This window comes from Microcaecilia unicolor, chromosome 10 (assembly GCF_901765095.1).
Source record: "Microcaecilia unicolor chromosome 10, aMicUni1.1, whole genome shotgun sequence".
NCBI classification, from domain to species: Eukaryota; Metazoa; Chordata; class Amphibia; order Gymnophiona; family Siphonopidae; genus Microcaecilia; species Microcaecilia unicolor.
The window spans coordinates 96633918-96657186 of NC_044040.1; the positions used below are offsets into that span (position 1 = coordinate 96633918).

Here is a 23269-nt window from a genome sequence, read left to right on the forward strand (position 1 = left end):
TCCTTCTTCCATTTTCTGAAGGATTTTCTTTTAGCTCTATTAGCTTCCTTCACCTCTCTATTTAACCACACCGGCTGTCGTTTGGTCTTCCGTCCTCCTTTTTTAATCTGCGGAATATATTTGGCCTGAGCTTTTAGGATGGTGTTTTTGAACAGCATCCACGCCTGATGTAAATTTTTGACCCTCATAGTCGCTCCTCTAAGTTTTCTTTTCATTGTTCTTCTCATTTTATCATAGTCTCCTTTTTTAAAGTTAAACGCTAACGTATTTGATTTCAAAGCTAATATCAAATCCGATCATATTATGATCACTGTTAACAAGCGGCCCCAGCACCATTACCTCCCACACCAGATCATGTGCTCCACTAAGGACTAGGTCTAAAATTTTTCCTTCTCTCGTCGGTTCCTGTACCAGCTGCTCCATAAAGCTGTCCTTAATTTCATCGAGGAAGTTTACCTCCCTAGCATGTCCCGATGTTACATTTACCCAGTCAATATCAGGGTAATTGAAATCACCCATTATTATTGTGTTGCCCAGTTTGCTTGCGTCCCTAATTTCCTTTAACATTTCTGCATCCGTCTGTTCATCCTGGCCAGGCGGACAGTAGTACACTCCTATCATTATCCTTTTCCCCTTTACACATGGAATTTTAATCCACAGTGATTCCAAGAAGTGTTTTGTTTCCTGCAGAATTTTCAATCTATTTGATTCAAGGCTCTCGTTAATATACAATGCTACCCCTCCAACAATTCGATCCACCCTATCACTATGATATAATTTGTACCCCGGTATGACAGTGTCCCACTGGTTAGCATCCTTCCACCAGGTCTCAGAGATGCCTATTATATCTAGTTTTTCATTTAGTGCAATAATATTCTAACTCTCCCATCTTATTTCTTAGGCTCTTGGCATTCGCATATAGACATTTCAAACTGTGTTTGTTGCTCCTATTTACATCATGCTTAGTACTTGACAGTACTAATTTGCAATCTTTTGTCTGATTTTTATTTTTATTTAGGGACACCTGATCTACTACGGTCTCTTTTGCAACCTCACTATCAGGATACCCTATCTTCCCTGTTTTGGTGATATCTTTGAAAGATACCTTATCCCGAACCATGCGCTTTTGAGCGACTGTCGGCCTTCCCCCCATTTCTAGTTTAAAAGCTGCTCTATCTCCTTTTTAAATGCTGATACCAGCAGCCTGATCCCACCCTGGTCCCACCTTTCGGAATAGGCTCCCCCTTGCCCTGAATGTTACCCAGTTCCTAACAAATCTAAAACCCTCCTCCCTGCACCACGCATTGAGACTCTGGAGCTCTGCCTGTCTCTTGGGCCCTGCGCGTGGAACAGGTAGCATTTCAGCAAATGCTACCCTTGAGGATCTGGATTTGAGCTTTCTACCTAACAGCCTAAATTTGGTTTCCAGAACCTCTCTCTCACATTTTCCTATGTCATTGGTACCCACATGTACCAAGACAGCCAACTCCTCCCCAGCACTATCTAAAATCCTATCTAGATGATGCGTGAGGTCCGCCACCTTCGCACCAGGCAGGCAAGTCACCAGGCGATCCTCACGTCCACCAGCCACCCAGCTATCTATACACCTAATGATCAAATCACCAACTACAACAGCTGTCCTAACCTTTCCCTCCCTGGCAGCACTTGGAGACATATCCTCGGTGCAAGAGGATAGTACATCCCCTGGTGGGCAGGTCCTAGCTACAGGAGTACTTCCTACTTCACCAGGGTGATGCTCTCCTTCTAGGAGACCTCCCTCCTCCAAGGTAGCACAAGGGCTACCAGACTGGAGGTGGGACTTCTCTACAACATCCCTGTAGGTCTCCTCTATGTACCTCTCTATCTTCCTCAGCTCCACCAAGTCTGCTACTCTAGCCTCAAGAGAACGGACACATTCCCTGAGAGCTAGGAGCTCTTTGCATCGGGCACACACATATGACATCTCACCAACTGGGAGATAATCATACATGTGACACTCAATGCAAAAGACTGGATAGCACCCCTCTCGCTGCTGGACTGCTGACTCCATCTTAGTGTTTTTGAGTTTTTCAATAAACTAAAACTTGCTACAGTATTAAGGATATTAGCCTAATATAAGAGTGTCTTTTAGTTTATATAGTATATTGTATAATTTAGTTAGTGTTTCCTTCTTAGATGGTAATGAAATGTATTTAAAACTCTGTAAGAGCACTCCTTACTTGTTACCCTAATTACAATAACTGAGAGTTGTCCTAGGGGTGGGTGGGAAGACTAAACTAGATCCTGAAGTGCCTGTTAGATTCTACCTGTTAATGCTGTGGTACAAAGTTTTTAAAACTAAGTGGAAAAGACTATGGAGATTAGTTGATAAAATTTGCTTTTTATATTTTTATTTTGCCTAACACTAACCTACAATTCCTCCTTTAAACCCCACGTCCTGGAGCAGTTTTTAGTGGGTGCCGAGCACTTCAGGCAGGTGGAACCAGGCCCAACCCCCCCACCCTTACCTGTTACACTTGTGGTGGTAAATGGGAGCCCTCCAACTCCCCAAAACCCACTGTACCCACATGTAGGTGCCCCCTTCACCCATAAGGGCTATGGTATTGGTGTAGAGTTGTGGGGAGTGGGTTTTGGGGGGGATTTGGGGGGCTCAGCACCCAAGGTAAAGGAGGTATGTACCTGGGAGGTTTTTTTTTTTTTTGTAATTTTTAGAAGTGCCCCCTAGGGTGCTCGGTTGGTGTCCTGGCATGTCAGGGGGACCAGTGCACTACAAATGCTGGCTCCTCCCACGACCAAATGCCTTGGATTTGGCCGGGTTTGAGATGGCCGGCCTCAGTTTCCATTATCGGCGAAAACCGATGCCGGCCATCTGTGACATTTAGCCGGCCCCAACCATATTATCGAAACAAAAGATGGCCGGACATCTTTTTTGATAATACAGTTCGGGACCGCCTTTTGCGACGCCAGCCATATAGATGGCCGGCGCCATTCGATTATGCCCCTCCATGTACGTTGGATTTCAGGACTTCCATCTTTTGATTATTTCTTTTGAAAAATAATTCAGAGTTTGAACATAAAAAAATTAAGTTCTTTTTTAAAATTTGTAGTGCTTTTTATCAATAAACCTACCCTTTTTCTCTTTTCCCAATCTTTAAGTTGTCAAAGCACAGAGCAAAATAATGTTCTCTTATCCAGAGAGATGTCCTCTTCTCTCAGACCGTCCTCAAAAATAAATACAGGTGCTAGATATAATATATATAACTTAAGAAATTTTAGAAGTGCTGTTTGGATTCTAGAAATGCATACACTGTTATTGAGGACCTCTTTGATCAAGCTGCGCTAGCAGTTCCCACACAGCAATGCCGACTGAGCCCATTCAAAATGAATGGGCTTCGTTGGCATTACTGCACCAGGAGCCGCTAGCACGGTTTGATAAAAGGACCTTAGACATTTATATTCCATGAGTATCTAAATCTCAATTTTACCAAACTGGGATACACACGTCTAAATCTGTAAAATGTGCATATTGCAAGGGGGAATGGTCTGAGCGTATTTGACCTCAAAATAAATATGAATTTCCCATTGTAGAAGGGGTATAATTGTTTATGTCCAAAAAGATTGATGCTGGGATTTACACCTGCTACCTGGGACATCTATGTTTCAGAAACGTGCACTCCCCTGGAGGGATAAGATGAGGTTGTCCCTTAATCCCCCAGTTGTTGGTGGACACTCCAAAAGCAAAACTGGCAAGAGATACAGAGCTCTGTGACAGCTTCAGGAAAAATAAATGTTTATATTTATAAAATGGCTGACATAAGTGTTTATGTTACTATTTCATAACATATGGTGCTAATTTTCAAAGCAGAAAAATATCTCAAAAGGGCCAGATAGACTTTTTTCTACCGAATCCATACAAATCATCATAATTGAACACACACTCAGAAAATGTTCAAGTCAACAAGGTGCACATAAAAAGACATTTGGAGAATGGGTGTATCAGGGGTGTGTTATGGGCGGGATTACAAGATGGATATTTTCTATGATAACATATAGCAAGGCAATATCCTGGGGTGCAAATTAAAATGTCCCAATTTAGACCTGCTATAAATGTGATTAAGTGAAGCCACAACTTGTCTTTGGACCCATATGTGTTCTTGTTGATTTGGAAAGTGGAGAGGTAGAAGGAGAGTGGAGTGTTGGAGAGTAGTTTGTTTGCTGTCTTTGTCTGCCCCAGTCTGAAACCTTTAACCCCACATTTGTTGCCTTGCCTCTTCTCTATCTCACCCCCTGAACCCCTTGACCACATCTGCTAGCCTCCACCAACACTCATCCCTTGCTGTCTCTCAGGCCCCTTTCCCCCCTGTGCCATGTCTTTTGCCCAACAACACCTCATTGTCATTAAACCCTCACACCTCTCTTTGTACCTCCTTGCATTGTGTCTCTCCTTGTGCCTCTGTGTTTGTCTAGTCCCAGTCTCGCTGTGTGATGTTGCTGGGAGAGTGCTGTATCTAAGTCTACAGAAGTTGAAAGACCATAGAGATGGGTTTTGAGAAACTAAGCTTTGAGTCAAGAATAACACCAAGGTAGCAGAATGAGTCAACAGTGAGGTAGGAGAATTGAAAAGAGTAGGAACTATGAAGGAAGGGAATTGTGGCCAGTAATCCAACATGTGAAGATCTTTTCTGGATTGAGTATAACTTTTTTTTAAGAGCCAGAATGGGGATGCTGGATGGGGAAACGTGAGAGAGAGAGCAAGAGAGAGAAAGCTAGAGAGACACAGGGTAATGCTGGATGGGGAGAGAGTAATGATGGATTGGGGAGAAAGAGAGAACTGTGTTAATGCTGGATAGGGAAGAAGAGAAGAGAGAATAAGAGAAATATGGGGTAATGCTGGATAAAGGAGAAGTGGCATGGTTAATACTAGATGGGGGAGAAGTGAGAGAGATGTGATAATGCTAAATTGAGGAGAGATGGCAGAATTCTGAGTGGAGGAGGAGACAAAGAGGGGGTAATTCTGAAAAAGAAAAGAGAGAGAGAGAGAGAGAGAAAGATGAGGTAATACTGGACTGGGAGAAGACAAAAATGAGATAATGCCGCATTGAGAAAAGAAAGAGAGAACAAGCGAGATAGACGTGGTAATGCTGGAAGGGGAAGAGATAGAGGAGAGTAATGATGTATAGGGAAGAAGTGAGAAAGAGACAGGGTAATATTAGATGGGCACTGATAGAAAAAGTTGGGATAATAAACGGTGAGAAGAAATAGAGAGAGAAATGGCAATGCTGGATAGGGGAAGAGAGAGATGGGGTAATGTTGGATTAGAAAAAGGAAAAGTGAAAGAGCGAGAAAGTAATGATGAATGTCATGGAGAAAGAAAGATTGGGTAATGGAGGAGAAGAGAGGGACAGGGTAATGTTGAATGGGGATAAGAAAGAGAGAGAAGGGGTACTGCTGGATGTGGCGAAGAGAAGACTGATGTGGTGATACTAGATGGAAAAGTGAGATAGGTACAGTGAAATGCTGGATAGTGACAAGAAAGGGTAATGCTGAAAGAGAGACAGACAGGATAACGCTGGATGGGGAAAAGAGACAAGGCAGTACTGGACAAGGGAAGAGAGAGAGATGGGGTAATAGTTTATTGCTTAATAAAATACTTGATATCCTGCTGTTACTGCGCACAGGCCACAGTGGCTCACAATAAAAATAAACTAAGATAAAATCCAGAAAATGAAAAGAAACCAAAAATATATACAGGAAAGATACAGATCAGTCACTCAAAAGAGTAGTTAAGATCAACAATGTAACTGACTCTTCCAGACTGTTGAAATTGTACAGGTCCCCCTGGAAACAGGAGCAGCTGACAGAGGGTTCGAATGCCATTTCAAAAAGATGAGTTTTCAAGAGGGCCTTGAACTTAATAAAATACATTTCAGACCTAATAGGAGATGGTAGGCTATTCCAAAGGGAGGGTGATAGGAAGAAGAAAGTAGAAGAGCGGGTAGACTCTGGCCCAGATGCATCAACCATATGTAAAAAAAATCTAAAATGTTAAAGTCCTTAACGAATTTGAAAAAACGAAGCATGCACCAAAAAAACAAGTCGCACATGTTCGGTGTGGTATTGAAAACTACAATGTATCAAACATTCGTAATCCTCGTCGGTAATCGGCCCGTAAAGCATGCGCAGAGCAGCCAAGCGTTATGCTGGCTGCTCTGCGCATGCCACAAACGTCAAAAACAGCAACAAGAAAAAAACACAAACATGTGGCTCCCCGCTTCACCCTGCATCAATACAAAAATAAACATACATCAAAAAAGGATCTGGAGGGGGCAAAGGCGCTCGTCAGAAGCATCCAGTATGGACGGCCTTGACCCCCCCTGAGGTCGCCGCTGTTCCCCGCTTCCGCTCGTATAAAATAAAAAATTAAAACAAAACTAAAAAGTTTAGCAGCCCCGGTCCCCCTCCCTTTCTGTCTCTCTCTGTACTCTGTAGATAACTTCAGAGGAGGGCGGGCCCAGGAAAAACAGAGAGACGTCAGAGGAGGCAGCAGTGATCGCCGATCAGCTGTTCCATCCCGTGAGAGGCGCCGCACGGGCCGGTAAAGCGGAAGGAGGGGTCCGGTAGAGGGGGGGAGCAGCGGTGACGAGCTCAGGGGGGCGGGGCATGGGGACGGAGGATGCCGGGAGGCGGAGCTATGGGAGAAGGAGTACAGAGAGAGACAGGAAGGGAGGGGGACCGGGGCTGCTAAACTTTTTAGTTTTGTTCTAATTTTTTTATTTTATACAAGCGGAAGCGGGGAGCAGTGGCGACCTCGGTGGAGGGGGCGGGGGCAAGGCCGTCCATACAGGACGCTCCTGACGAGCGCCCTTGCCCCCTCCCAGTCCTTTTTTGATTTTGTTTTCGTTTCATTTGTATTGTATGCAGAGGGAAGCGGGGAGCCACATGTTTGTGTTCTTTATTTTGTTTTTCAACATGCCAGCTTGGAATTTTAAGGTGCAGGGGGAAGCGGGGAGATGACAGCTCAGGCCTTTACGACTGCTCTGACCATACGTTTAATATGTCGCGGTAGATGATTCGGTGTGATCGTCGGTATTGTTAGTGCATCCCGAATCGCCCACATTACAATGGTAGTTACTCTTTTGTATTCCGTTTTCGTTAGCTGCTTGCTTCGTCGGAAAAAGGCCTTTAATGCATGCAACGGTTAGGAATTTCCTTCGTTAAAGGGTTGTTAGAGGGTCATTAAGGTTTAGTGCATCTGGCCCATAGTGAGCAAATCTTAGAGAAGGAAGTACTAATTGGTGAGAATCAAGTAAGTGCAATAAACAGGAAGGGGTGTTGGGAATTATAAGGGAGGAAAGATAAGATGGAGCACCAAGGTAAAGAGCTTTGTGAGTGAGACAAAGAACTTAAACCAGGGTCTATACTGGATAGATAACCAATGCAAATGGATAAGAAGTGGGGTGAAGTGATCAAATCTTTTGGCTTTACAGAGAAATCAGACAGCAGAGTTATGGAGGCTTTGCAGATGATGGAGAAGATAGGAAGGAATTCCACAATAGATTGTGTTACAATAGTCAAGTTGGGTTATGACAAAAGCATGAATGAGGGTATGGAGTGAAGTGAAATATCTAAGACGTGGCTAATGGAATGAAGTTGCTGCAACTAATAAAAGCCTTACCTTACCACTATGGATACTTGAGAATCAAATGAGAGTTTAGAATCAGTAATAACACTTAAGAAATGGAATGAATTCATTGGGGTTACTAGAACATCAAATAATGAAAGCAGAGTTGAAGGAGTAGATAGTGAGCCGGAGATCCACCAGGCTATAGTTTTAGCTGGATTGAGAACCATTCTGTGGAAGGTGAGCCAGTTTGAAAGAGAATGCAAACAAGTGTGCAATGGGGAGAGGTCCCGATTGTGAGGATATACAGGATAAATCAATAAAATATCATCTGCATAAAAAGAAAAAAAATTAATATTACAATCTTGAATAAGAAGGGCTAATGGACTTAGAAAAATGTTCATCAGTAACGGGGAGAGAATACAGCCTTGTGGTACACCATATTTCAAAGGGAAGGTAGAGGAGGCTGAGGAAGGAGTAGAGACTGAAAAACTTCTGTCAGAAAGATAAAAGGTAAATCATTTGAAAACAGAACCAGTTAAGCCAATAGATTGAAGGCAAGCAAGAAGAAGGGAGTGTTCAACCAAGTCAAATGCAACAGACAAATCAAGAGAAACAAGAAGAACTATTTTGTCAGAATCAAGGTAGGAATGTAACTCACTGACTAAAGCAATCAGTATAGTTTCTGTGCTGTGGTTGGTATGAAACCCCGTTTGACAGGGGTGTAAAATGTAATGACTGTCGGTGAATTGTATTAGTTGATCAAAGATGATTTGTTTGGTAATTTTTTACAGAAAGCACAGGTTGGAGATGAATTGATAGTGGCTCTGGAAGAAGGAGATCAAGAGAAGGGTTCCTAAGGATAGACTTGACTATTGCTTTTACCTAGCAAGAGGAACTAAGCTAGTTGAGAAGCTAGTACTAACTAGATGTAAGACTAAGAGGAGAAGACTGTGTTTAGCAATCTTTAACCAGCTGGAAGGAAGGGGGTCCAACAGTGAGATAGTAAAATACATAATAGAAAGGACTGACGTCAGCTGAGTAAGAGAAAGGATAGTAAAAGTGGACCAGGTACTAAGACTAAGATTAACTCTGTCCACAGGGGAAACTAAGTTTGTAAGTGGATTTGGAGGTGAGGGGGAAGGGGAGGAAGAGAGAATCGAGACCCTAAGCAAAGCAACCTTTGAGGGAAAAAAGGATGCAAGAACGTCAATGGAAGGTTGTAGGGGTGAGGATTCAAAAGGAAGCCTCATTTGTGAGAAAAGAAGTAATGGAAAACAGAGTCTTACAAGGATTGTTCGATTTGGCGAACTGCTTGGTAAAATATGTCTTTTCAGCTGTTCTGAATTGGGCAGAGTAATATGTACAGAATTTCTTATATGCCAACAAAAGATCTGATGTTCTAAAACTTATGCCATCTCCTTTCAGCACAGTAAGTCTGTCGACGAAGTAGCAGCCCACTGTGATACCAGGGCTTATGAGAAGCATGACTTGTAGAAGGAGGGGACTGAAGGGGTGAATGTCTTCTGTGTTTGTACAGCGCTGCGTACACTTTGTAGCGCTCTAGAAATGTTAAATAGTAGTAGTAGTAGTGAATGGAAATGAGCAGATAAAGTTGAGTTCCAAGCAGAAACTGCATCTTCAAGATGCAAGTCAAGAAAATTATTAGGAAAGGAGGTAAAAAGGGGCAGATAGGCAGATAGGTAGCAGGGTCAAGAGAGGGAAAACATGGTGGTGGGGGTTTAGGTAGAGATGGGTCATTTGAGGGGGTCAGATTATAACCAAAGAGTGATCAGTCCAAGGAAGGGGCAATACTTGAGAATGTGAAGCAGAAAAGGAAGTGAGGAGCTGTACAATAATTAGATAAAGAATATGTCCTGCTGAATGGGTGGGAGCTTGAACAAGCTTTGATAGGTTGGTATCACTGAGAAAAGAAAGAAAAGCGGTAGTACAGGGATGAGAGGGAACGTCAATGTGAGTATTGAACTCTCCAACCACAAGTAGATCTCTAAAATGAGTAGAGGCATCGACAAGAGACTGTAAAAGGGCATCCCAGTAATGTTGCAAGTGGGAAGGTGGGAAATAATAGCTATAAATTGTTAGTGAAAATGGGGCAGAATTACAAAGAGCTAGAATTTCTGAATAAAGTACGAGGGCAGGCAAATTGCTAGGCCACCTCCCTTTTTCGACACTCGAGCTGAATGATAGGCAATAAAGTTTGGGGAAGACTGTGATAAAGATAATGTAAAAGAGTGTGAAAGAATTAAAAAAAAAAAAAAGATATTTAGCCCAGGCCTGGTCCGTGAGTGCACATTGAGTCCGGATGATCCGGCACTAACGCGGATGTGCTCATGGAGCTCCGACAGGCTGCATTTGAAGCCGGGGCCTTGATTGAGGTTTCTCAGCGGGCTTCCACACTGGGATGCCCGAACACCGGTGGCATCGGGGGGTTCACCAGGACCCCAAAGAAGAATATGGACCACCAGATAGTCATCTGGAGACCAAGGTAAGAGGCCTTAGGGTCTTGGTGTAATTTAATTTAATTTTAGCAATTTTTGGTGTTTTATTTTTTGGGTGTTCCAGGATGGTTTTTAAAAAATTCTTTTATGGTTGGGGGGGGGGGGGGTCCTGGGGTTCCCTTTAGGTGGGCTGGGTCATTGAAAAATTTTAGAATTTATTTTTAATGATTATTTTGATTAATTGAGGTGTGGAGTGCCTTACACCACTCTAGATGTGGACATTTGAAGTCCGATGGTGGCGTCTGCAAGCGTAAATTGACTTTAACCTGTGTAGATGATTCTGGGGTGAAATTGCGTAATTGGTAACCATAAGTGAATTTTAAAATTTAAAATATGGACTTGATTCTGCTTGATGTGACTTGGATAATGATATGGTTTTTGTTCAAATTCTGTGAAATTTAGCCTTGGTTTTGTGTAAAAATCCATTTTTCCCATTTAACTCAATGGAAAAAGTGGGTTTCAAAATGGAGATTTTCACTACATTCCAACAGTAATAAATAAATAAATAAATAAATAAACATTCCATGTACATGTGCCTGATTGGCTGCAGAGAGACAGGTGACACAAGCCAAAGCCTGGTTGCCTGAGCAATGACAGTTTCAGCTGTTGCCAGAGGAGCCCTGGATGCCAGGAGACCAGAAGCATGTGTGCCTGTGTCTGAGGTTTGAGAGCAGAGAGTGTCATAAGTGTAAAAACTTGGAAAGGAAGTTTGAAAAAAATTGAGCACATGGCTATCTAAGTAGAGGCTAAAAGGAAGCAGTTTCTTTAAAGAAACTGACAAGCTAAAGCTAACTTGATAGTGTTAAAGCCTGTGCTATTTGAACTGGGCATTTGAAAAGAGCTTGAGTGTGTGAGTGAAAGCAGCTCTTGAAGACAGGGACAGTGGCAGAGTTTGTCTTCAGTCCTAGAGGCTGAGGGCCTGGTAGGTGTAAGCTGGTGACTGACTCCTGGCCTCCCACACTAAAGAAAAGACTGTGCATGTGACTATGTGATTCCAAGTGGAGAAATAAAAGCCTGAATGAACTGCTGAATGAGTTGACAGGCTGCACCGAGAAGGTAGCAAAGGCTCAGTGAGTGAATGAGCTGGTGTTGTGAGTGGGCCGAGAAACTCCAAGACGCCTGACTTCTTTAGCTGAGGGAACAAAGTTAAAGAGCAGGGGACTCTCAGTAAAGACAGGTGTTAAGCTACAGGGGCAGCACACCCAAAGAGAGCGTCACAGACCCCCATGCAAAGTCCAAAGTCCTTTCAAGACAGAGTCCAGATAGGTGCATCACATCTAAAGAGAATTGTATCATTTGTTGGGACTTGGATAGTGCTTGGGGCAGAGTTCAATACTTACGTGAAAGGGTGTAAAGTATCCTGGTTGGGAATCTGTAAGGCAAAAATAGCGAAGCAAAGAATCAGTCCTTTTACAGAGGACTGTATTGAGATTAATAAGAAAAGTCAGAGAGAAAAGAAATACTTATCTGATTGGAATTTCTGTTGAATCTGAATTGATTTGTTAAGTTGTCAGAAGTAAATCCTGGTTTACATAGTTCAAAGAAGAACCTAACTTATGCTACAACTCATTTTATCACTTAGAAACCTCTATGCAATGCCATAATGCATTCCTCTGTACCATGTATGTATGCACCTTGATGCAAAATCATTTGTATGCAATACCACAATGTATTCCTCTTTACCATGTATGTATACAACTAAATGTATTAGCATTTGAAATTCTGTACCCAGAAATGGCGATCACCATCACGGGATAATATAAGCCACGTTGAGCCTGCAAATAGGTGGGAAAATGTGGGAGACAAATGCTACAAATAAATAAACAAACAAACATTAGTTAAAACTGTTAAACAGAAAGTTATTTGTATTAGCATTGTTGCACAACTTTTAACCTTTGCACTTTAAAAAAAAACAGCAACACTGCACTCTATACCAAAGTGTACAATACCTTGCACTTTATATCTGATTTTAATGCAGCTTTGTATTTTTAATATGAATTTTAAAATGAAATTATATTTATATTTTTAACCATTTTAGGGCCTTTTGCCACGATACCGATTCCCGGTGCAGCAATTGAGAGGAAGCCCGTTCAATTCCTATGGGCTACCTTTCATTTGCCATGCAGGAATCGCTAGCACGGTTTTGTAAAAGAAGCCCTTAATGTTTTTAAAGCATTTATTTATTATATCTTGGGCAATAAAAATATTGTTAACATTATACTATTGTCTTTTTCTTGTGAATTCCCTACATGGTGTTATTGTAAAGGGAAACCCATAGGCCGTGATATATTTCTACACAAAAGTTGTAACACCACCTTGCACCACTAGGGCATCCACAATAGGATTCTTCCCCATCCGTCATACAAGTTGCAACGAGGCATAAAATGTCAAGACGATAGCTAGAAAAAAGATCAGTAATCTGGGTCACTTTCCTTCACATTGATTGGCAGTTGAGAAGGCCTAGGTGGACAGCAAATGAGAAATTAGTGGGAAACGTTTGGGTTCAGGGAAATGAGACTAAGGTTCATGGAGTGGGCCTAGCCTGATAGTAGGCAACTTGGGAATGGGTCCCGGGTGGCGGTGACTGCAGTGGACTGGAATGGTATGGACATCGCCCAAAGGGCTGAGCCCTGGATGAGCAGGGAGGAGTGAGATGGAAATAGCAATATAAATCAGACAAAATGAGACAATCAGGGATTTCAAGCAGTATTGATATAAGATAGAGGGACAGGAAGTTGTAAGATGTTCCCAGATGTTGGATGTTGGAGAAGACAGAGATGAGGTAATGTTAGATGGGGAGTGAGAGCGAGAAAGTTGGGGTAATGCTAGATGGTGAGAAGAGATAGAGAGAGACGTCCATATTCTGCTATTGAGATAGACAAGAAGGAAGACACTGCTATCTCTGATATTGGTAGCATGGAATCTTGCTAATACTTGGGTTTCTGCCAGGTACTTGTGACTTGGGTTGGCCACTGTTGGAAGGAGGATCCTGGGCTAGATGGACCATTAGCCTGACCTACTATGGCTATTCTTATGTTCTTATGTATGGAAGAGGAGAGATAGAGAGGTCGGGCCCAGTTGCTTGTGAGGAACAGAGAGAGATGGGATAATGCTAAATGAAGGAGAAGAGAGGCTGGGTAGTGCTGGATGGGGAGAAAATAGAGAGATAGGGTAATGCTGGATGGGTAGGAAATAGAGAGATAGGGTAATGCTGGGTGGGTAGGAAAGAGAGAGATGGGTAATGCTGGATTGGGAAGAGACAAGGTAATGGTGGATAGGGAAAGTAAGAGAGATACGGGATAATGCTAAATGGGTGGAGAGAGAGATAGATACAGGATAATGCTGGATGGGGGAGCAGAGAGAGAGAGACAGAGATGGGGTAATGCTGGATGGGTGAGAACAGAAAAAGAACGATGTGCTAATGTTGGACAGAATAGCAGAGAGAACGAGAAAGAGGGAGAAGAGAGAGACTGAGATGCAGTAATGCTGGATGTGGAGAAGAGAGAGAGATGGGTTAATGCTGGATGTGGAGAAGAGATAGAGAAAGAGAGAGAGAAAGGGATACAGACAGAGAGGAGAAGCAGCATGGCGGGGGAGTAAAGAGAGAGAGAGGAGATGCTGCATGTTGGGGGTGGAGAATGGGAGTGAGACAGAAAGTAGATGTTAGATGACAAGGGAAGATAGGGATCAGTAAATGAGGGCCTGAGGAATAAGAAGAATGGAAATAGGAGGACCTAGGTGAGGGACTAATATGGAAGTCTGTAAGATAGATGCAGTGAAAAAAGTGAGATTGAAGATTGGATAGTAAGATTGAATGTAATCTGAATGGACACAGAAAAATAGAAGAAAGTTGCAAGTAAAAGATGTGTATCAGAGAAGGATGTAGTGGAGGAAGTGAAGAATACAGGCCAGTGGTGTGCTGGAGCCGGCTCACACCGGCTCGCAAGTTGGAACAAAATTTAACAACCGGCTCTTGCCAGCCGGTTGTTACTAAGTGCGAGCCGGCTCTCCTTCCTTCCTTCCTTCCTCCCTCCCACCCTCCCTCCGGATCCGGTCCCTCACCTGAGTCATCCTTGTCCATCAAATTCTTCGGGGCAGGCAGTCTTCCCTGCCTGCTGCCGGCACTGACCCTCCCCCGCTGCCGGTTCGCTCTTTCAAAATGGCAGCCGAGACTTCCAGAGGTGGCCTCGTGAGACTTCTGCTGAAGTCTTGGAGGCCACCCTTGTAAGTCTCGGCAGCAATTTTGAAGAGTGATCCGGCAGCAGGGGAGAGTCAGCGCCGGCAACGGGCATGCAAGACTGCCTGCCCCGAAGAATTCGCTGAACAACTCGGGAGGGGGTGGCACAGGTGGAGAGAAAACAACAACAACAAAAGATCAGGAGACCCTGGAAAGAGAGCTAAGAGAAAACAGAAAAGAAGGAATCAGAGAATGAGGCATACACAATTTGAAAAATTAAATAACCAGACAACAAAGGTAGAAAAAAGAATTTTGGCATCCTTTTCCTAAGTCTTTCCCACATGCTAAGGCTATTTTTACCATGGCCTTAAAAATGACTTATTCCTATTTTGTTTTTTGCATTAATGGCCACGCGTTAATGTTTTTTTTTTTAATTACCACATGAGCACTTACAGCCACCTATTTTGTAGGCAGTAAGGGCTCCTGTGTTATCCATGCAATAACTGGTTAGTGTATAGTAATATAGATGTGCTAACTGGTTAGCCAAGGAATGCCCACTCTGCCCTGACACGCCCCCTCCACAAAAAATTAGAAAACAAGCAAGCATTTGTAAGCCTTTTAAAACATCTCCAAGTACATGCTATGATGTTACCTTTTCTGCACAGTGGGGTATTGCCTTACAAGCCCTTTCTCTGAAATCTACTGGGTAAAGGTATCAAATTGTCTCAGTAGTCACTAATATTGTACATATAGCAGGCTTCCATCAGAATATATACTATACAAAGGCCTGACACTTACACATACATGCATCTGTGTATCACATATCTTTTCTGCTGCCTCTCCTATGAGCAAGGACCCACAGAAGCAACACCCTGCTTCTTCTCATGCTTGTACTTACCACCAGTATCACCCAGTGACCACCAACAATACGACCTGTGACCACCACTAATTATATTGCTGGACTACACACAAGGTTGAAGAGACACAGCCAGTTTCAGTCGCACAGACAGTGATGGTTACCCCTAATGCTCAAACACACACGCTGTTCGTTGAACAGAGAGATGAGGTGGAGAGGCTGAAGGGAGAAAGGTGGTTAAAGGGCTGGAGAGGGTGTTTGGTTGAAATAAATACAAATGAGCAGAATGGAAATTCCTGGAGTTGTAGAGGGTTAGGTGACAGGAGAGAGATAGCTAATTAGGAAAAGCATGAGGTCTCAGCATGCACTGAGTCACTAACCAACAGCAAATGCACCAACCAAAGCTACAGACCAAAAGAGCCATCTTCTCTGCCATTTAAGTGCTATTTTTGGAAGTGTACATTTGGGTATGATTTTATGTGCCATCCATGTGCATGCCATTTATAGGTTTTATGTGTGTGAATGATGGCCACGCACATCACATGCCCATTCTCCACCCTAAACACACCATTTTCATGGCACATTAATGTGCATGCCATCCTGCAGATACCAGTGCTCATGTTGACATCATAGAATACCGCTGAGCTCATTGCCAACATTTAGTCAGCTTGATGTTGCTTTTGCACACACAAATGATACCTAACTTTTATAGAATAAGGGGGTAGGAGGTAGAATTTTCATGGAACTGGCTGTAAGTTCCTAATTCCATTCTTAAGATCCCTTTGAAAATGAGTCCCTTAGCACACTTCACACTGTTGGAGGCACTGAATTATACAACTTTAAAATAATCCAAGCAGTAGCCATTTTAAAGATTTTGGCTTTATACTTTTGATACTTTTTTAGAATTTTTGAATGTAATCAAACAAAAAATGCTTATTTAAAGTTGAAACCCTGCTGATATGCACTATTTCTCTAACATTTCAAACCTGTACTAATCCAAGTCCTGTGTGTGTATTACCATGTGTTGCCAGGGCCGCCGAGAGGGGGGGCAGGGGGAACAAAAAGTTCCCAGACTCGGCCTCCAAGGGAGGCCCGGCATCAAGGTCTCTCTCTCTCTCTCCTGCTCCTGAAGAAAATTCTAGCGCCAGGCCCCTCTTGGAGGCTGGGGAGGAGCAGACACAGCAGGGCTTCTTCAGGCCAGGGCCTCAGGTTTGGCTGGTGGGTCTCCCCGCCAGCAGAAGTCTTCCTCCAGCGCTGCTATTTACTCTGCCACATTGCCTGCCAAGTGGCTGCTTTTCCCCTCAGGCTGCGCATGCTCGGTTTTAAAACCGAGCATGCGCGACTTGAGAGAAAAAACAGGCGCAGGGGCCCAGCTCAGTCTCTCGGCAGCCTTGTATGTTTCCCAGCATATATGCTAGATGTATTATCATTAATACCCTAGTATTTTGAAAGAAAATATATTCTGACAGTTTTCAAGTCTAAAGGAAGTCACCTTTTTTTTTACAAATAGTGTGCATTCTTTAGGAAGAGTGTGCTTTCTTTGCAAACAGTATGTATTCGTTGCAAAGAGTGTGCATTATTAGTGGCAAACAAAAAAAGACACAAACTCTTGGATTCTATATATGGTGCCTAGAGTTGCATGATGAAATTTGGGCTCACTCCCAAGATAAGTGCACAAATTAATTAGCTTACAAGCCAATTAACACCAATAAGCGGGTGCTAACAACAAATTATTGACTTTAATACCTAACTCTAATAATGTGTAACTCAAAAGGGGGCATGGGCATGTTGGGGTGTTCCAAAGAGTTACGTGTGCTCTTACAGAATACTGCCTCAGTGCGCCAGCATTTACGCAAGGTTTCAGCAGATATAAATCTGGTGCCAAAAGTTAGGTGCAGGAATTAGTGCTAAGCACAATTCTATAAAGGGCGTGCACCCTTAATAGAATCGAGCTTAGCACCAATTTTTTCTGCCACAGATTTTTGAGTGCCATTTATTGAATTCCTCAAAAATGTGTTTTTTTCTGCTGATTTTCATTTTACAATATGCATCAATATGGGATATGTTGTTGATATTTCCCATATCATTGCAAACAACTGCTCATCCCTACTATGTTATAGCATGTACATGCTATAACATAGTAGGGATGGGCAGTTGTTTGCAATGATATGTCCATGCTATTCTTGCTATACACTGTGAATTTCTTCAAAAAAGTGGGAAACACATCTAAATTAATAAATAAATATGTTTCCAGTATTAAAACCTCCCTCACCCAGTATAGCTTACACGTCCATGGGTACTTTGCTTCCTACAGCATGGTCCATGAGTACTTATGTACCTATAGAGTTCACAAGCACAAACTCCATGCCAGAAAATACATACAGGAAGTTAGAAGTAATTTTGCTATATGTACTTTGCTGAGATGGCTCTGGTGCTACTTTACAATGCCTGACCCTGCCCTTATTACATTTTCCTTGCACTAGGAAGAAGAACCCATTTTCAAGAGGTTTTTTTGTTTTGTTTTTGCATGGGTGATTACCCAATTTAGCTGTAGAAATTCTAAAAGTGCCATCTTAATGTGAACTTATATTGTGAAGATTTTCGCAAAGTCTTCTACTTATATTTTTTTATTATTATTATTTAGATGTGTTGATCAAGAACTGAAATCGTTGGCAATTGGCATATGTATGTGGTTGATAAGAAGCTTAGGTAAGATAAAATAGTCAATTTTAAACGTATATTTCATTTTCTATATTAAGGGAGGAAGTTGTCAGAGTGGGCTACTGTTAAGATGGGTTATTTTAGCAGAGGATCTCAGTATATAAAATGGGGTTCTGTGCTAAAATAGCATGACTTGTGGTAAAATAACCTGTCTTAATCATAGCCCACATTGATAACTTCTCCCCTAAGTGCTTTTGATTTATTGGGTCCCAGCCCCAACATATTCTACTTACACCTTTTCCAGTCTCCAGATATTTTCTATAAAATCTCATCTTTTTCTTCACTAACACTAAGAGGTCCTCCACAGTAAGCACTTAATATGCATTTTACTGTATGTGGCAGGTTAGTGCAAAGCTATGTTATGAGGCTTTGCAGTTTTTTCACAGTTAGCATGAGGCAAACTACACATTAGGGGGTTCTTTTACTAAAGCATGCTAACAAATTTAGCACATGCTAAAGATTAGTGCAAGCTAAATGATAAGGCACCCATTAAATTCCTATGGACATCTTATCATTTAGCACATGCTAATAGTTAGCTCTCACTAAATCTGTTAGCAGACCTTAATAAAAGGACCCCTAAGTGTTGTTTGTGTTTGGGGGGGGGGAGAGAATGGCATGGGCAGAGAACAGGATCATTTACTGTCTTCTAAATAGGCGGCACAAAGTGCTTCTGCTTTAACTGGGAGCAGGTACCATGCATTAATCTGAATATTTTATTTATTTATTTAAAATTTTATCACCCACACAATTCTTGGCAGGGGAACAATCACTCAAGCAAAAACATCAATTAATGAAAACCTCAAGACATTAAAAAAAAAACACACACACACACAACCTGCAATAGAAAAGAGTGGAAATGCCCCCAATAGGTGCCGCATTAAAACTTACCATGTGGTAAAATCTCGCATTAATGCACAGAAACAAAATTTTACCACTGTTTAATAAAAGAGCCCCTAAGTTTATTAAATATCAAATCAGTTAATAATCTCAATAGCAAGGTCAATTTCAATTTTAATGACGGGGTAATCAATATCAAAGCAAATAAACCCAGCGCTTGACTTAACTATTCAAACACAAGCAGAACCTCTAGGTTAATGAAATGGCCTCAGCAGCAACTTATTTCACATGACCAGCTTAGATCATGACTCGCTTTCCTCTTTATTCATATAATTTATTTTTTTACTTCTTTTCCAAATTTCACATAAACATTATGAGAGTCTTTCAAATTTGGAATTCCATATCTTAAAAATTGCTTTAAATGTAGCATTTATAGCTCCAACAATCAACTTCATTTGAATGTGAAGGACCAGATGCCAACATGCGCCATGTTTTGCTAATCGCTGCCTCAGGGATCAGTTCTTAAACACAAGAAGCAATAAACAAATATGTCACTGCTCATATCAAAAACGGTAGTGCTAATCTCTTGTTATCTATCTGAGACCAACAATATACATTCCTTCACATCATTCTTCAATCAAAATGGTGGCTCAAACAGAAAAAGCCATTTAAATAGCAGGAAGCCAACTGTTATCCAATCAAATCAGGAAAAACCCTATAATGAAGCCCAATTGAGCTCAAGATTTAAGCTTTTGGGAAAAACTGTGTCCAATATGAAAATCCAACGTTGTTCTTTATAATTCAGTAGTTCTTCAGCATTATCATCCTCCCAGCCCAAGATGATTTTATTTAGAATACATCAACGAATGTCTGTCCACTGATGTATTTTATCTACCCAATGCTGCACTAGAGGTGCTGTAAGTACAGCATTATTGATGTGGGACTTGAGTTCATTCAGCCGTATTTTAGCTGATCTAGATGACCTGCCCATATAAATAAGCTTACAAGGGCAGCAGATCACATAAACACCGGAAATGGCCCAGCATTGAATATCCAGGCTCAGCACCAACTGAGGTAGTTAGCCAGTCTAACTCCTGCAGTCTGAATATCGGCCCCACTGTATTTAACCACTGTAAAAACTTAAATAAAAATTCCTCAGTGTCCTCCCAAATAAAAAAAAAACATCCAAAAAATCTTTTCCACAAACTGATTTTAGTAAACCATGGGAATGGATAAAGATGAGTTTCCTCAAAATCCTCAACTTATAACATGGCAGTTATAGGCGCCAACGAAGCCCCTATGGCCACTCCTTTAATTTGCTTGTAAAATTGACCATGGAACCAAATAATTATCTTGAATCACTAATGAAGCTAGACTCATCAGAAAAATAGTAGGTATGCGTTGAGGTGTTGGATGATTCTCAAAGTAATAATAGCAATTCAAGCTGGGTATATAGTGAGATGACATCCAAAGTCACAAAAATGGATTTCTCCATCAAGTAACCCCATTTGCTTCAAGTAAAAAATGAGTTTTATCTTGCATGAAAGAACATACTTTACAACCAAAGGGTTATTTTATTTATTTTATTTTTGTTACATTTGTACCCCGCGCTTTCCCACTCATTGCAGGCTCAATGCGGCTTCATGGGGCAATGGAGAGTTAAGTGACTTGCCCAGAGTCACAAGGAGCTGTCTGTGCCTGAAGTGGGAATTGAACTCAGTTCGTAAATAAATGTCAAGAAACTTCCTGAAGGGCTACAAAATAGAACCCCTCAAAGCCACAATGGGTCGTCCTAGAGGATTCATAAGATCCTTGTGTATTTTTGGAAAAAAGTATAAACAAGGAGTTATAGGATGAGTCAAAATCAAAAAAAGACGTTTCTTTTTTAGTAATCAAGTTGTTCAAAGATGCCTCACCAATCAGGGATGCAATACGCTGCTTTAATTGTAACAACGCATCAGCTTGTCAAGTATGCACAGCTATTGGATAATTGTATGGCAGCTTCAGACAGGTACACTTCTACTGGTTGCACTGTAGTAGTACCCCCCCCCCCCCCCCCCCCCCATCTGCTTTCAGAATCATCAAATTGCCACCCATTTGTAATTGTCTCAAAACCATACGTAATGGAAAAGAAAGATTTTTGATTTTACATTACATTATTGCTGGCTGTAAACCCTTCAAATAATGTAACAGTAGGTCCCGAAAGACCTGAAAAGCTGGATCAGTAGCTCCTGGGAGCTTCCCAACGTGAACAAGGCTTTACCAAAAAATCATCTTTCACTGCACAAGCACCTTCAAAAACAATTTTAAGTTGTAATTTGCGAATTAACTTCTCAATAGCAACTCTCATCTGAAACTCATTAGAAGACAGGGGCAGACTGACCATTCAGGCAACCGGGCAGTACCCAAGGGCCCAGAGGCTCCAGGGAGCCTGGTTGCACTTGCCTGCTGCTGTCTCCGCACACCACCGCTGCCTGTGGCCTGTGCTGGCTCTGCTGTTTAAAATGGTGGCCATCTCTTTTCCAAGCTGAAGACCACTAACCTCTTTAGCATGTCCTCATATGAGAGGATTTCCATCCCCTTTATCATTTTGGTTGCTCTTCTTTGAACCTTTTTTTATTCCGCTATATCTTTTTTCAGATATAGCGACCAAAACTGAACAGAATACTTAGTCGCACCGTGAAGGCATTATAGTATACTCAGTCTTATTTACCATCCCTTTCCTAATAATTCCTAGCATCCTGTTTGCTCTTTTGGCCACCGCTACTGCACAATGACACTTAGATCTTTTTCTTGGGTGCTGACCCCCAAGGTGGACCCTAGCAATCAGGTAACTATGATTTGGATTCTTCTTCCCAATGTGCATCACTTTGTATTTGTCCACATTAAGTTTCATCTGCCATTTGGATGCCCAGTCTTCCAATTTCCTAAGGTCTTCTTGCAATGTTTCACAGTTCACATGTGTTTTAACAACATGTGAACTGAATAGTTTTATGTCATCTGCAGATTTAATCACCTTACTTGTCGTTCCAATTTCCATACCATTTATAAATATGTTAAATAGTACCAGTCCCAGTACAGATCCCTACAGCACTCCACTATTCACCCTCCTCCATTGATAGAAATGGTCATTTAACTCTACCCTCTGTTTTCTGTCCAAGAACCAATTCTTAATCCACACCAGAACATTGCCTCCCATAATTTTCTCAGGATCCTCTCATGAGGAACCTTGTCAAAAGTTTTCTGAAAATCTAGATACACTACAGGGCTCATTTTCGAAAGAGAAAAACATCCAAAATGTGTCATAAAGCATCATTTGGACAGATTTCTTCATAAAATGTCCACATCGGTATTTTCTAAACCTGTTTTGCAGACACCTATCTATACATTTCATCTGCAGTGCATCCAAAGCACAAGGGAACATGTTGGGGGCATTTCGAAGGTGGGATTAGGGCATGCCTAACACTTGGACATTTTACAGCCATAATGGAACAAAACCAAAACGTCTAGGTGGAACATTTCAATGTTTTGGTCTAGAACTGTTTTTCTTTTTTTTTTTTTCCTTCATATTTTTATTAAGGTTTTCAAGCATAACACAAAACAAAAATTAAAAAACCAAAAGTAACAATAATCCATGGCAAAGAAAGAAACAAAAATGAAAAGACAGAACAACATACCATGACAATACCCATAGCAAAACAGCAATTATACAATTATCAGGTAGTGCTATTAGGAGTCCGACAAAATGAATCTAAACGAGCCCAGGTCTTCAAGACAGATTGAACACAACGGTGTTTATGGGCTAGAATAGTTTCATATTTCCTAATCACACACACGTTACTCCACCATTCATTATAATTGAGATGTACATTATTTTTCCAGTTTGAAACAATTAAGTGTAAAGCAACAGCTAACAAAATATTAAACAATTTCTTATCGGATTCTAAGAGAGAGAGGTTAGGAGAAGAGGCCCTTAAAAGCACAACATTATAAGAGATCACGGTTGACGCAGGCAACTGAAAAATAAGGCGCAACTTAGCCCAAATGAGTCGCCAGTATGCTCTTACGTTCTTACAGTAAAAAACCATATGGGAAAGGGATCCATCTGATTCTTGACAGGACCAGCATTTGTAATCAAGACTCTTAGTAATCCTGGCCACTCTAGCAGGTGTCCAATAGGCCCTGTGAAAAAGAAAATAGGAGGATTGGGAAATTGTTGCTGATTTAGTTGGACGCATTGAATGGACCCAAAAGGTGTACCAGTCAAAATCAGACGCATCAAGACTGAGATCCCTTTCCCAAGACAGCCGTAATGGAGCAAAAGCGTCAACACATGAATCCTGAAGATTTTTTTATAAAGGACAGATGCTTTCTTCTTACCAGTTACAATACTGAGACAGAGGGCAACAAAATCTGAAGGAGTAGTGAGCAGAGAATTAGAGACCTGAAAGGTCGAGAGAAAGGTAGAGATATCCTTCCACTCGGGAGAGGCCAGCAAAGAAACTGTTTTTCTAATGAATAAGACACAAAAGGTGCCC

The 23269-nt window shown here is 41.7% G+C and overlaps 1 protein-coding gene across 3 annotated transcripts in view; it reads left to right on the top strand.

The window, feature by feature from the left end:
* LOC115479359 (solute carrier organic anion transporter family member 1B3-like) overlaps window positions 1–23269 on the top strand; it is a 699693-nt gene that overhangs the window by 603271 nt on the left and 73153 nt on the right. For all 3 annotated transcript variants that reach the window (XM_030217247.1, XM_030217249.1, XM_030217248.1), the window contains one exon: window positions 17818–17882. In XM_030217247.1, the coding sequence (XP_030073107.1) occupies window positions 17818–17882 (65 nt within the window). The remainder of the gene's footprint in view (window positions 1–17817; window positions 17883–23269) is intronic.